General features: G+C 39.6%; 1 protein-coding gene across 1 annotated transcript in view; it reads left to right on the plus strand.

Moving 5' to 3' along the window:
• INSC (INSC spindle orientation adaptor protein) overlaps positions 1 to 14,030 on the plus strand; it is a 116,865-nt gene that overhangs the window by 86,168 nt on the left and 16,667 nt on the right. The window contains exon 8 of the mRNA XM_056851051.1: positions 4,826 to 5,004. Within this exon, the coding sequence (XP_056707029.1) occupies positions 4,826 to 5,004 (179 nt within the window). The remainder of the gene's footprint in view (positions 1 to 4,825; positions 5,005 to 14,030) is intronic.

Below are 14,030 nucleotides of genomic sequence, written 5' to 3' on the forward strand. Positions count from 1 at the left end.
AACTTTAGCTTTAATAACAAGAACAACTTTAGAGAAATCATTGTGCTAACAAAGTACCAATCTATGTGATTTGCTGGCTTACCATCAGCTTTTGCTTCATATTCAAAGACATTTTTTCAACTTAATAAGTGCTTCCCCCCTCAAGTGACAAGACGACACTGTGCTATACTTCAGTAGCAGGCTGAAAAGGACTCTAGTAAAGACCTGTTACTGTAACTTTAACAGTGTGTGCCAGACTATTATTCCAGGAAATAAGTAGGGTTTCAAAGATAAGAACATACATTTTTAAGCAAAATGTTGCAACATATTTGACAAAATCGTGGGACTTGTTTAAAAGGCCTATCAGATGAAAGTAGGTTAGTGGCAATTATTCCTGATGACTACACTATACTTCAAGACTAATTTTTTTTTTAATACAGATTGAGTATCCTATGCATGTCTGCTGCCAGCACAACCTACAGGGGCACTAGCATGCAGAGTACCATGCAATAATCCTGGTGATTATAGAAGTATGTGTCAGTGCACCTAGGTCAGCCAAGTCTAGGATAATTTCTGGATGAGATGCAAATGATAAAAGGCACTGCTAGTAACAGCCCCAAGCTCGTTTTCTAAAAGCAGCTGGGTCCAGAAGAAACCCCAAATTTATAACCTCATCTGGCTGTTAATTTAACCTCATCTAAAGTAAGCATATCAACCCCCCAAACACTACCTTTCCCCACACACTTCACCTGCATCTTTTACAGATTCAGTTCTAGCATGTTCTTCCTCACCCACTTAACCATGGCATTTAAACACAGATAGCTAAGGACAGAGATAGCTGCATCTGCAGGCTTAGCCAAAGATAAATATATAGCTGAGCAGGACTGGCCTTGCTACCAGCATAAGTGCATGTAATCAAGGTTTTACATGCACTTACGCTGGCGGCGTGACTAAGAGGTTTCAGGTTGAAACCTCAGGAATGCACTGTTAGTCTCTCCAACAGAAATATTTTACTGTTTATCAGATAGGAAGGGCTAAACCCAGTGGAGAAGAGTTCCTGAAACCTCAGATCTCTGCTTCAAAAGCCTATGCATTGTATTAAAAGCAGAAGACATATTTAGCAAAAGGGAAGTGAAATCCCATATCAGTTTGTAAACACATCTAATTCACCACTGCTACTAAAGGAAACTCTGTTTCCTAACCAGGCTGAAAGCCAGACTATGGGCTTGGCCATCACCATCAGAGTGGGTCAGGGTGCCTGAAGGAGTGGGACCCTTAAGAGGCTAAGAGATGGTTGGGCCTGCATAGTCTCAGAAAGAGACAAGAGGCACAAAGGGTGAGACAAATAACTCTTAACTGGTGATTGGTTCTCGTAGGTTATCCGGGCTGTGTAACCGTGGTCTTGGTATTTTCTTTCCTACACAGCCCGGATAACCTACGAGAACCAATGAACTCTGACCGTGAAAGCCTTCGACAATATTCTTAACTGGTGACTTGCCTTTCCTCATGTGTCCATCAGCCTCATTCCCAGAGCAGTTCCCCCACTCCCAGGCCCTGTCCTCACGTTGAAGTGTGCTGTCCTACTCTCTCCCATGTCAGCTGAATCTCACCTCCTGCTTCACCTCCCATCTCCTGTGCACAACCACCTTTAAATCTCTCCCCAACAGCTGCCACTGCTTAGGATAATTATTGTGTACAACCACCATGCCTTCCTCCAGCTGCCCCAGTCCCAGGGTCATGCCCTCACCCTTTACCACTGTGAATATGGCCAATCAGCTGTGCCCCATTTTATATGTGTCTGGCCTGATATGGTCTATGGGCTTGCCCCTTTTTCTGCGCTGCCCTCATCCTTCCTTCTGACAGGTTGCTTGCTGGAGAAGGTGCCTACCACACAGACTGAGAAGGGTCAAGGAAAGATTATGAGATTGTACAGTCAGAATGATGTTTAAGGAACAGGTTGGTGTCTGCATAGCTTGGGAAAAATAGACTTTCCCCCAAATGTTGCTGCCAAAGCACTACCTAGTTGGACAGGGCTAGGCATGCCTAAGTACATTTAGAAAAAGATACTGCAACTTGGTGTGGGGGGGGGCAGAATCTTTCCACTAATCAATCACCAATTTCTCTCTAATATTTATAGCTGCGTAATTTAATTACTTTTCTCTATATATTTAATCTTTAAACCACGTTGAAATCAAATTGCTGGGTGAGTCAGGCCTTAGTTAAAATAAATGTGTACAGGAATTAAAAGGCACTTAGAAGGTTGTGATAATAATAGCTGTGTCAGCAGCATTTTTTAAAAGGACTGCAACAAAAAAAAAATTATTCAGGGTATTCTTAGATTCCAAAGACAAAGTTGCAGTGAAAACAAGATAAATTGTAGAATTATACTTCCATGGATCAATTAGTTTTACCCATCCCATACTACCCATCTTATTTAGCCATATAACATCATCTTGAGTTACAGCCAATGTAGGCTGCGAAGTGTACTAGTCCAGACCACTGATTAAGTCAAAAACCACAAAGATCTCTGTCCTTCCTGCCGGTAGAGTCATTGCCACTACAAATGGAAATGCATGATATACGTAATTAATATTAATAAGTAGTGATGAAAATGAAAATACAACATGTCTTCTAAGTGATAACGTGTTTCAGGGGAGGGCACTGCAATTTTTAGTTAAACATAAGGAAATATGTGGTGAACGTCAGAGTGCAAAGCTTCCAGTGTTGGACAAGTAATTGATTTATCTGAATTAAATTCCAAAACAGCTGCTATGTTAACGTTTAGAAGGAAAACATGAAAAAGGCTGTCAGTGTGATCCTATGCATACGTACTCTAGGCTAAGCCCATGGAAATCAGTGGGCTTAGATTTGAGTAACTCTCCATAACATTGCATTGTAATTTCTTCATCAAGGTTTCCTATTAGGGATGTGCACTAGCACCCCACATTACTGGGCACAGCACAGCACAGCTGAATGAGTGAGCACAGTCCTGGAATTGCAGCTGGAAGAAGAGAAAAGGGCAGCAGGAGGAGTCAGTAGACTGAAGCATAGCAGACCCTGTATTGTGGACTGGCACCTCAGGGAAGCCTAGGGTTGCCAGGTCTGGGCTGGGAAATACCTGGAAATGTTGAGGAGTGGAGCCTGAGGAGGGGAGGGCTTGGGAATGTCATAGAGTCCAACTGCCAAATTGCCATTTTCTCCAGGTGAACTGATCTCTTTCGGCTGGAGATCGGTTGTAACAGTGGGAGTACTCCAGCCACCCCACTGGAGGTTGGCCACCTAGGGAAGCCAACAATGTTCTTGCAGCCTTCCCTATGTGCCAACTCCCTCTACCATGCCCACATTTCATGATGGTGGCAGACTCCTTCCCCCAACCCCCCCCCCAACAGTATCTGATTCTGCTATAGCAGAACACAGCCCCTCCCATGAAAATCTCTCTCTCACACACAAACAAATTCTACTATCTACATCTATTTCTATCTATCTAACAAACCTTATCCTTATTCCTGATATACCCCAAAAGGGGCCTAAACGTAATATAAAATGTCACTGTTGATCTACAATCTAGTTACTCTATTTTATTCCTAATAGACATTAGTAGAGAGGGAATCAAACATAAGTTGAGGTGCTTAGAAAGGAACACAGAGAAGACTGTTTCAGCTTGCAGAGCAAATGGTCAGGACAAAAAATGGGACTTATCTAAGCAGCTATGCCCACCTTTCAATGGAAAGAACCAAGGTGAAAGTACCTTCTGGTGTCTGTTCCTGCTTCAGGATTTTATAAGTGCAGGATTTTATAAGTGCAGATAGACATCACTCACAGACTTTGGTCTCACCCCATTCAAAACTATGGCAATACCAATCAGGGCACACTGATAGGGTTGCCAACCTCCAGGTAGTAGCTGGAGATCTCCTGCTTTTACAACTGATCTCCAGCCGATAAAGATCAGTTCACCTGGAGAAAATGGCTGCTTTGGACTCTATGGCATTGAGGTCCCTCCCCTTGCCAAACCCTCAGGTTCCACCCCCAAAATCTCCAGGTATTTTCCAATCTGGAGCTGGCAACCCTAGACACTGAGCACTCTGCCCAACCACCGTTGGGGCCGGACTGACTGGGGAATTTTTCAGTTTTCTTTCTCAAGAGGCCAGGCCAAGTTATCTAAACAATAAGTTTTGCTTTCTTCCTCTTGCAAGCAGCCTTGACTGCTTTTTATTTAAGTCAATTACACAGCAAATGTTATGAATTATTCTGAATATCTGGAATTCTAAAATTCTAATATGGAATTATTTGTAACTATTCCAATATAGCATTATTAGATGCTTCTGAGTATTTGGGAATCTGAATTACATGTCTCTAGTTCTTATATATGCTCTGATACTAGTGCAGGGGTCCTATATATTCAGGCTTCCCCATCTGTTTCCACAGTACTGAGGCTTACCATGCAACCCTACACATACTGTAATTGTGCCCTTTCAAGTCCATTGAAGTCAATGGTATAATTCTGCTTGGATTGTACTGTTAATTGGGTGAAAACGCATGGTCGCTTTAGTCTCCTTTATTCCCTGTTTCAGCCAGGATTCAGCCAGGATTGAACGCATGCATTTTCGCCGAACGTGCGTTTGATCCTGGCTGAAACAGGGAATAAAGGAGGCTAAAGTGACCGTGCACTTTTGCCCAATATGTTCATATTCTTTTGTGGATACAGGTCCAGATTCTCCACTGAAAAATTCCACAGAAGGAGTAGTGTAATGTGAACAATGTATTATAAAAGATTTTATTATAAACATTATAATTTAAAATGTTAATGACGTGATTTAATGACGTCAAATATTTTCTGCATATTTAGAACTGTGCCAAGAGGCTACTTCTGGAGAGGTTTTCCTTCTGGCTTCAGCTGCACTTGCCAACATTACATTTTTTGACACAATGGCCTGTGAGATGTTGCTTCAGTTAAATGCAGTGAACATTCTTCTAGCAGCCTGTTGCGACAAACAGAAAGTGGATACTCCTTATTCCCGAGATCAGGTGAGCGAATAGACATTTATGTATGCATTTATAGGTAGTGGTGGGTAATGGCTGTCATAGCTGAAAGGAGCATGCCTATTATCTTAGGTGCTGTGGAACACAGGCAGGAGAATGCTGCTGCAGTCATCTTGTTTGGGGGCTTCCTGGAGGCATCTGGTTGGCCACTGTGTGAACAGACTGCTGGACTTGATGGGCCTTGGTCTGATCCAGCAGGGCTTTTCTTATGTTCTTATGTCTTAGGTACAGTTCACACATACATGTTTTTTGATGGTAACTTATATGCATGTATAAGCTATATGAAAATCACAAATGTACACTGAAACAAGGGAAGGAAAAACAATCATGCTTTTACCCTGTTGAACCACCACAACTGCGTACAGAAAGGAGTATCTATATTGAAATTATGAGCTCCTTCATAACAAAGTTATAAAACACACAGAGATCTTTTAAGAGGCTTTATTGTAATTGATATTTGTGAGGATGAAACATGGGTAGAGGTAGGGAGTCAAATGGGTTTGTTTGTTTGTTATTTGATTTTAGAGTTGAGTAAGCTCTAATGATTGAATTGATTTTACTCAGTGACTGAATCCTTAATTTTAACCAAATGGGTATTTAAATTGGACTTATTAAATGGTTTTGTTTCAACACTTGGAAGTATATTTTCAGTATATTTTGACCTCTGGCAACCATTTGAAACGTAATAGTCCTTATGTGGGACCCCCACCCCCACCCCTAGGAAGCACATCCACATGGTACTGTTCCTTTGGGCAAGTGTAATATTCAAAAACCCTTTATCACGTATGTTGGCACAATCACCAGACATTAGGGTCCTTTTTCACACAGAAAAAAATTGTCAAGATGGTCCAGCACAAAACTCTCCTGGGCAATAGTTTGTATTGAGTATATTGTATTTAAAAGGGAAATAAGAAGTAGTGGGTGATCAGAAGAATTTAAAATTAATTAAAAAAAGAATTAAAAATTAAAAAACAACTACCACTTGGTTCTTCTCCTTCTCATATTTTATAGAATATGTAGCTATGTGTGTAAAGTGCCATCAAGTTGCAGCCAACTAATGGCAATCCAGTAGGGTTTTCAAGGTAAGAGACTAACAGTGGTGGTTTGCCATGCCTTCCTTTGCATAGCAACCCTGGTATTCCTTGGTGGTCTTCCATCCAAGTATTAGCTTGGACTGACCCTGCTTAGCTTCTGAGATCTGACAAGATCAGGCTAGCCTTGGCCATCCAGGTCAGGGTGAATATGCAGCTCCCTTATACCAAATCAGGCCATCTAACTCTACCCCCCGAGGCATAGTCTTATATATGATAATTTTGGGTGGTTTCAGCCATTATATGAAAACAACCTCTACTGAAGTGTGGCTTTGCTATAACAAAACTACAATGGCTTGCAAATATCATATATTCAGAGACTTCCTTTAAACTTCTATTCCAACTTTCACATTTAAATTGTATAATATTCTCTTTTTAAAAGTAATTTAATATTCTTTGTATGGCTTTGTACACATGTAAACATTTTGATATAAATTATTCTGATGAATTATCTGAGCATGCACATGGGATTTATATGGTATGGGTCTAGAGTAGGCATCTGTGAGTTTCAGGAAAGCCCTACAAGTATGAGCAAAATCTAATTCAAAACCCCTCAGAAGCCAAATGGACAACTCTCATTGACGTCAATGGGCTCTGGATCAAGTATCCAGCCGTTTACAGTCTCTGCTGGCAACTATCAAGCAAGCAGCTCTGAATTTATTTTCTTCCTCATAGACTCCGTTTTATTAATGAAACACTGTGAATGAAACACAAAAATGTTAATACATCATAACGGCTGTATAGTTAGTTAATTTTTTAAAGCTTGTGTGTTCTTTTTAAACTCTGGGTCTACGCTGGAGTTGTTTTGCAAAGTGTTGCGTGAATGTAAAGAGATACTACCCTCCAGTAAAACAAACAATCCTCTAGAGAGTATATTTTGGGATCCTAGTACCAGTCACCTTATTTACCAAATGAATTCCAGTAGGCTGGCCTTGTTAGAGGTTTTTACTAGAACAGATTAAGATTCCTGGGGCACACTAAAAACTAGCAAATCTACTGTGCTACAAAGATCCATTGAATGCATGAAATATTATCTTCAGTTGATATTTGTGTGTTGTGCATTTGAATGTATATATGTAATACAGACACTTGGGCAAATACAAAGAAAAAAGTTAAGTGTGAAGGTTAGCAGCTGGTCTGTCATATTTCTATGAACCACAAAATGTACGGAAGGTAAGAACAGGAAAACAATCCATTAATGCTGAAGTCCTAAAGACACTTTCCTGGGGGTAATAGTGCAATCCTGTTACTCCCAGGAGAGTCAGCGTAGTGTAGTGGTTAAGAGCGGTGGACTCTAATCTGGAGAACCGGGTTTGATTCCCCACTCATCCACATGAGCGGTGGAATCTAATCTGGTGAACTGGGTTGGTTTCCTCACTCCTACTCATGAAGCCTGGGTGACCTTGAGCTAGTCACAGTTCTCTTAAGAGCCCTTTCAGCCTCATCTACCTCACAAGGTGTCTGTTGTGGGGAGAGAAAGGGAAGGAGATTGTAAGCCAGTTTGATTCTCCTTGAAAGATAGAGAAAATCGGCATATAAAAACCAACTCTTCTTCTTCTTCTTCTTCTTCTTCTTCTTTGTTATTCCAGTCTAAGCCCATTAATTTCAATGGGCTTAGACTGGAGTTAACTCTGCATAGGATTGCACTGTTAAGTCCCACTGAATAACATGAGAAGTAGACCTGTTTAGGATTGCCCCCTAAATGTCTTTCCCTCATACTAAAAGCACCACTTTGGGAAGTGGTGAAGCTGTGAAGGCCCTGCTTCTTGTGCCATACCATCTCAACTCAGATAAACTCTTGGAACCTACATATCTGGAAGACAGTATGTCCTTGTTTGAACCGGTGAACCAGCTGTGTTTCTTCCAGCAGCTGTTCAGTAATTCCTTCGTTGTGTCTTGTACTTGCAATGCCCATTCCTGTACATGTCTTGTCATTGTGCCAATTTTGTGGAAAGGGTTTCTAGAAGTAATGCGCAAGGCACCTGCTCTCCCAGTCTTCTTAAAAAACCTATACAGTTGTATTGTTTCAATGAACCTTCTCTTGCAGGCCGTAAGGGGCAATTAGTCAGTTTTTTCCTGGTTTTTTGATTGAGTAGTAAGTTACCATTTGATTGATGAAATCATTTAAGATTCATTTTATTATCTTTTTTCTTGCACTTTAGGGTATTTAGTTTTTAACTGGTTTATGAATGTGAACTTGAGCTACCCAGAAAAACGGGGCACAGTTAAAAAATAAATAATAAACAAATGATAAATCAGGGAAGATTTTAAGATTTTAGCTGGCAGAGATATATTTAGTTGGTCATTTGGGTGGTTTCTCTGAAAAGTTCTGCTACATGATGAGGCGAATTGTATCATTTCCCTCAGATTTCAGATAATATATGTTAAAATTCTCCTTGCAATTTGATATGATGTGACAGGCACACCAAGTAGTAATATTCAAATTGTGGTAAATTACCATTTCTAGCTGTATTACCCTCTGCTTGATATGAATATAGTTTTTCATTGCTACTAAGCATTTTTTTTGTAAAAAAAAGAAGAAGAAAAGAAAAAAAGGGGGAAGTGTTCTCTTTGAAAGACCAAATCACTCCATTCAATAAAATGGATGGGATTATTTATGCCAGGCTCCAAATACATTGTAAGTTAGAAATGATTAAAAGAGCAAGTGGATAGGAATGACGTTTTTATCCAATGAGTCATTTTGCCAAAAATGGAAGAGAGATAATTTAATTGAGATCAAATGTTATTCAGCATTTCCTCAAACACAGCAGTGATGGCTTGTACAAAGATGATAAATTTAAATAAAGCAATTTTCTTAATAGAAAATGAACCACAATTTGTGTTTGTTTCTTCTCGTGGCATCACTGCTAGCACCAGTAAGAAATTTCCCTAAATCATGTTTCTCTTTTCAGACAGCATTCAGGTGGTAGGTAGACCAGGTAGGACACCTAGTGTTCTGCAGCCTGATCCACAAACAGGTGACTTGGATTGAATTTAATTTGCTATTATGCTTCTTATTAATTTTTATGAATGAACAAGCAAGCCCTTCTATCCAGTTTTCCATTCTTTGCCCATATCATCCTCTTGTGTCCTCTGAATGCTACCACCATAGCAGGGATCACCTCCTATGGACCGTTGTATTCCTATGAGGACTATTAAAAGCCATCCCTCCGAAAGGAATGCTTCCAAAAGTGTTCAAGTATTGGTAGGATATGAATAAAGATTCCATATCAATGGAAAAGCCACTGACGATGCCTTTCTGTATTTATTTAGCTTTATATTCCATGTTTCCTTTAAAAAGTTCAGGGTTGTTTCAACAAGGTTCTCAATAGTATCCCACCCAGGCATTGACTGGGTGTGCAACTATTTAATTCCAGCATTGGGTCATGAAAGGTCATTCACTAATTTTGTACCTTTATTAAAGTAGACCTGGACCATTGATGGTAGAGTCAATTAAGGTGATATTAGTTGAACTTGGAGACTGGTTTTTCTCCTGTATCCTGTCCCTGTTTCTTTCAGTGAGTTAGCATATTATTGCGTCCCCAAAGGGGTTATGTAGTTAGTGCTGGGTTGTACTCATGAGAAGGCACATAGTGAGTATTGGTCACCATGATTTCTATCGTAGTGATAATTCTGCATTCATGTAGGAAGTCAGGGGATAATCCATGGCTAAGTGTAAGAGTCCTGAATGCAGAAGGTCTCAGGTTCAATAACTGGCATTTCCAGTTCAAAAAAGGACAGTACTGAACTTGGTAGACCAAGGGTCTGCTTCAGTATAAGGCAGCTTCATGAATCCATGTGTTAGAATTTTGTATGAATGCCCATATGTATTTAGGGTGGTATTTATTTATTTAGAAGATTTATATACCCTGCCTTTCTGCCGACACAATTGAGACCAAAGACAGATACCAACAATAAATAAAATTAAAAATAATAATAATAATTTTAAATTAATTAGAACACACAACTAAAAGACAGGCAATTAAAATGTAATCAAAACAGAGTCCAATCAAGCTGCCCCATAAATTCTTTTATATATGTCTTCCAGCTTTGCTAAAAGGCCCCCAAACTATGTGCCTGCCTCTCCCATTCTGGGAGGCTGTTCCATAAGTGGGTCAGCAACGGAAAAGACCTAGAAGTGGGTTGTCACAGACCATACTATTGAGAGTGAAAGGACCAGTGTGTGTGTGTTAAGTGCTGTCAAGTTGCTTCCTGGCGACCCTATGAATGAAAGTCCTCCAAAATGTCCTATCTTTGACAGCCTTGCTCAGATCTTGCAAATTGAAGGCTGTGGCTTCCTTTATTGAGTCCATCCATCTCTTGTTGGGTCTTCCTCTTTTCCTGCTGCCCTCAACTTTTCCTAGCATGACTGTCTTTTCCAGTGACTCTTGTCGTCTCATGACGTGGCCAAAATACGATAGCCTCTGTTTAGTCATTTTAGCTTCTAGGGTGAGTTCAGGCTTGATTTGATCTATAACAACTGATTTGCTTTTTTGGCAGTCCACGGAATCCGTAACACTCTCCTCCATCACCACATTTCAAAGGAATCTATTTTCTTCCTGTCAGCTCTCTTCACTGTCCAGCTTTCACACCTATACATAGTAAAAGGGAATACGATGGCATGAATTAAAATTAATTAATTAATTAAGATTAATTAATTAATAATGAAAGGACCAGTAGGAGACCCTTAACCCATCTGAGTTTTCTCAGGGGGAAGCAGAAGCCATTTTAGCAGTATACAGAAGCAGTACTTTCTTTGTAAACATCATAGCGTGTCTTCTGGCCAAACTTTTCTTTGTTTCTTCACAATATTTTGACTAATGCATCCTGGCATGTGTGACACAGTCATTTTCGAAGTGACTGGGCTCACATTTAGAAGACGACATCAAAAGCATTGCTACATAGTAAGGGGTGAGGTAATGGTTTTGTCTCTGTTAACAAAGCTGAAGATGATGGATTGCATAATTAAATTTCGCAAAATACTTAGGAAATTAAACAAGCGGCACAATTGCCAGTAATGGATATAAAAATAAGAACAGGGCTGAGTTGTGGAACCTATTTTTATGAACTCTAGTAATACAGTTGTAACATTGCAACCCTAATTCATTTTATATATGAATTCATGATCTTTTTGATTTTATAAGAAAATACGTAGATCAGTGTACTTTTTTTCCTGGTTTGTTTACAGGGGCTAATATGATGGTTTCCAAAAAGAAGAAGCAAAAATAGATAAATATAAGCCTTGCACGAAATGTTTATGCCTTTGGGAAGATCCCATACTCAGGTTTGAGTCCAAATACAGGAGATGTAGTATTAAGAGTAAGAGATACGTAAAGTATTGTGACTTGCTTATTTTAGGTGCTCAGCTGTGAGTGACAACCCAAGACTTAAAACATATATGGGCTCTGAAACATCTTGAGCTGGAAAAGTGAAATGTGAAGAGATGACATCGCAGGGTGGACTGAACCTAGATAGTTTAGAATGTTGAAAGAGTTCCCTTACAGCACACCAAAGTGTATGTAGTCATCTGTCCTGTTCTGTAGTGACCATCCAGATGCTTAATGACAATGGCCTGCCACCTACATTTGTTCTCCAGTGCAGAGGTACACTGGCCAACATTTAGCCACCATCACTAACAGACACTGATGGATCTATCCTCTGTAAATCTAACCTAGTGTATTGTCACATCTTGTGGCAATGAGTTCCATAAGTTAATTATGCACTGTGTTAAAAGCTCTTTGTTTTATATCTTCAGAATGTACCATCTTTTTAACTTTACTGGCTGTCCCTGAAGTGTAGTATTATGGTGGGGGGAACAATGTACTCTGTTTTTCATTTCTGTACACCATGTGCAAGTTTTTCATCCCTTTTTAGTTATCTTGTCTCTAATGTTCCAAATCATATATTTTTTTAAAATAGTAAATAATAGTACAACCTCACCATTATTAGCAAGAACACAAACAACAAATAAAAATCACAACATGCTATGGAAAATAAGGGGTTTCTATTTTTATTTCAATTTTTAATGTACCTTATACATCAAATATAGAATATAATTTACAATTGAGCATATCCCAGAAATTCACATTATTATTTGAGCAAATAAATAATATACAAAGAAAAAACCTAAGAAAAGGAAAGGAAAAAGGAGAGCAAAAGGGAGGAGAAAGAAAGAAAAAGGGACGGCAAGAAGAAACAAGAAGGGGGAAGGAAGAAAACTAATCCTAAAAGTAGAGGGGGGACCTACCAGCAAATACCAGCAGAGTTAAGCAGAAAAGGAAGAAAAAAGGGGGGAACACCCCCCTGGGATATTTTTACAAGTTGTTTACCTTAGAAGGACATTTTATACATGCACCGCTACCATCAAGGAGACTACTATATTTAAATCTCAGTGTGTCAGATGGTATTAATGTTTTTAATGTTTTAAATTTTAAAAGTGTAATTTGATATTTATTTTATATTGACTATTTTAGTAGCCACCCTGAGCCCTGCTGGGCTGGGGGAGAGCTGGGTGTAAATAAATATTTACTCATACTGAGTAAATTTAATATTCCTCATACTGCTTGCCTTATCTTTCCTCTCCCCTTCTTACTTCCTTGATCTGACTCCATCATTTCTTCCCTTCTCTTCCTCTTTGTACAGATATTCGTTCCCCAGGTTTCTATTTTTATTCCTCCCTCCAACTTTCTTGCTCTTTCTATAGATACGTGCTGGGCCCTGACCTGGATAGCCGAGGCTAGCCTGATCTCATCAGATCTCAAAAGCTAAGCAGGGTTGCCCCGGTCAGTATTTGGATGGGAAACCACTAAGGATAGGGTTGTTAGGTCCCTCTTCACTGTCGGTGGGAAGTTTTGGGGGCAGAACCCGATGAGGGTGGGATTTGGGGAGGGGAAAGACTTCAATGCCACAGAGTCCAATTGCCAAAGCAGCCATTTTCTCCAGGTGAACTGATCTCTATTGGCTGGAGATCAGTTGTAATAGCAGGAGATCTCCAGCTAGTGCCTGGAAATTGGCAACCCTAACTAAGGAATACCAGGGTCATGATGCAGAGGCAGGCAATGGCAAACCACCTCTGAATGTCCCTTGGTTTGAAAAACCCATGGGGTCACCATAAGTCACATGTTATTTGACAGCAATATGTATGTATGCATGTATGTATGTGCTGGGCCCTCTCCAGGAAAAGTTGTTCCCTGTAGATTAGTCACTGAACACTATTCCTTTGTAAAGCAGTGAGTGAGGGTAGATAATGTATTTTCTTTTCTTGGTCACCAGGCCTAATAATACGGATTTCCTGATGACCAGATTACTGGAATTTTGTTCTGTTTCCCTAGTGTGCAAAGCTTATTGTACTGTGAAGTTATTAATCATTAGCTTCTCAAAGGAACCAACCCCAAATTTTGCAAGCATTTTTCATAGTACATAATGAAGATACATGGAAGTACTTATGTATTTGGTTTTCTTACCATTTATGTTGGCTTTTGTCTTATCCAAACTGCTTTGTCTATCCCTTTTTTTTCATTATGTTCTGGGACGGCTGTCACTGACAAAAATGTGAATGGTTGCTAGGCAAATTAAACACAGTGCAAATTCTGTATGACCTCTAACTAGATAAGCAATTCTAATGAACTAATAGAGTAGAACACTGGATACTCAGTGCAGGTTAGTGATTGCTGGACATTTGATTATTGGGCAAGTCTCGGATTGCCCAAGTCTAGTAACTCATTGCAGTAATGTTTAAAGGCGGGTTTCTGCCTTGTGTAGATGATTGGTCTCATTTAGTATGACATTATATTGTTTCTTTTAGTTTTATATTGCAGGAAGATTTGGATTGAAAAACTCTTAAGTGATTAAATGAGATTTGTACATCATATGGAATCCAAGAATTTATTTATTCACTTACTTCATTTATACCCCACCTTT

This window comes from Euleptes europaea, chromosome 6 (genome assembly GCF_029931775.1).
Source record: "Euleptes europaea isolate rEulEur1 chromosome 6, rEulEur1.hap1, whole genome shotgun sequence".
Classification (NCBI taxonomy): Eukaryota; Metazoa; Chordata; class Lepidosauria; order Squamata; family Sphaerodactylidae; genus Euleptes; species Euleptes europaea.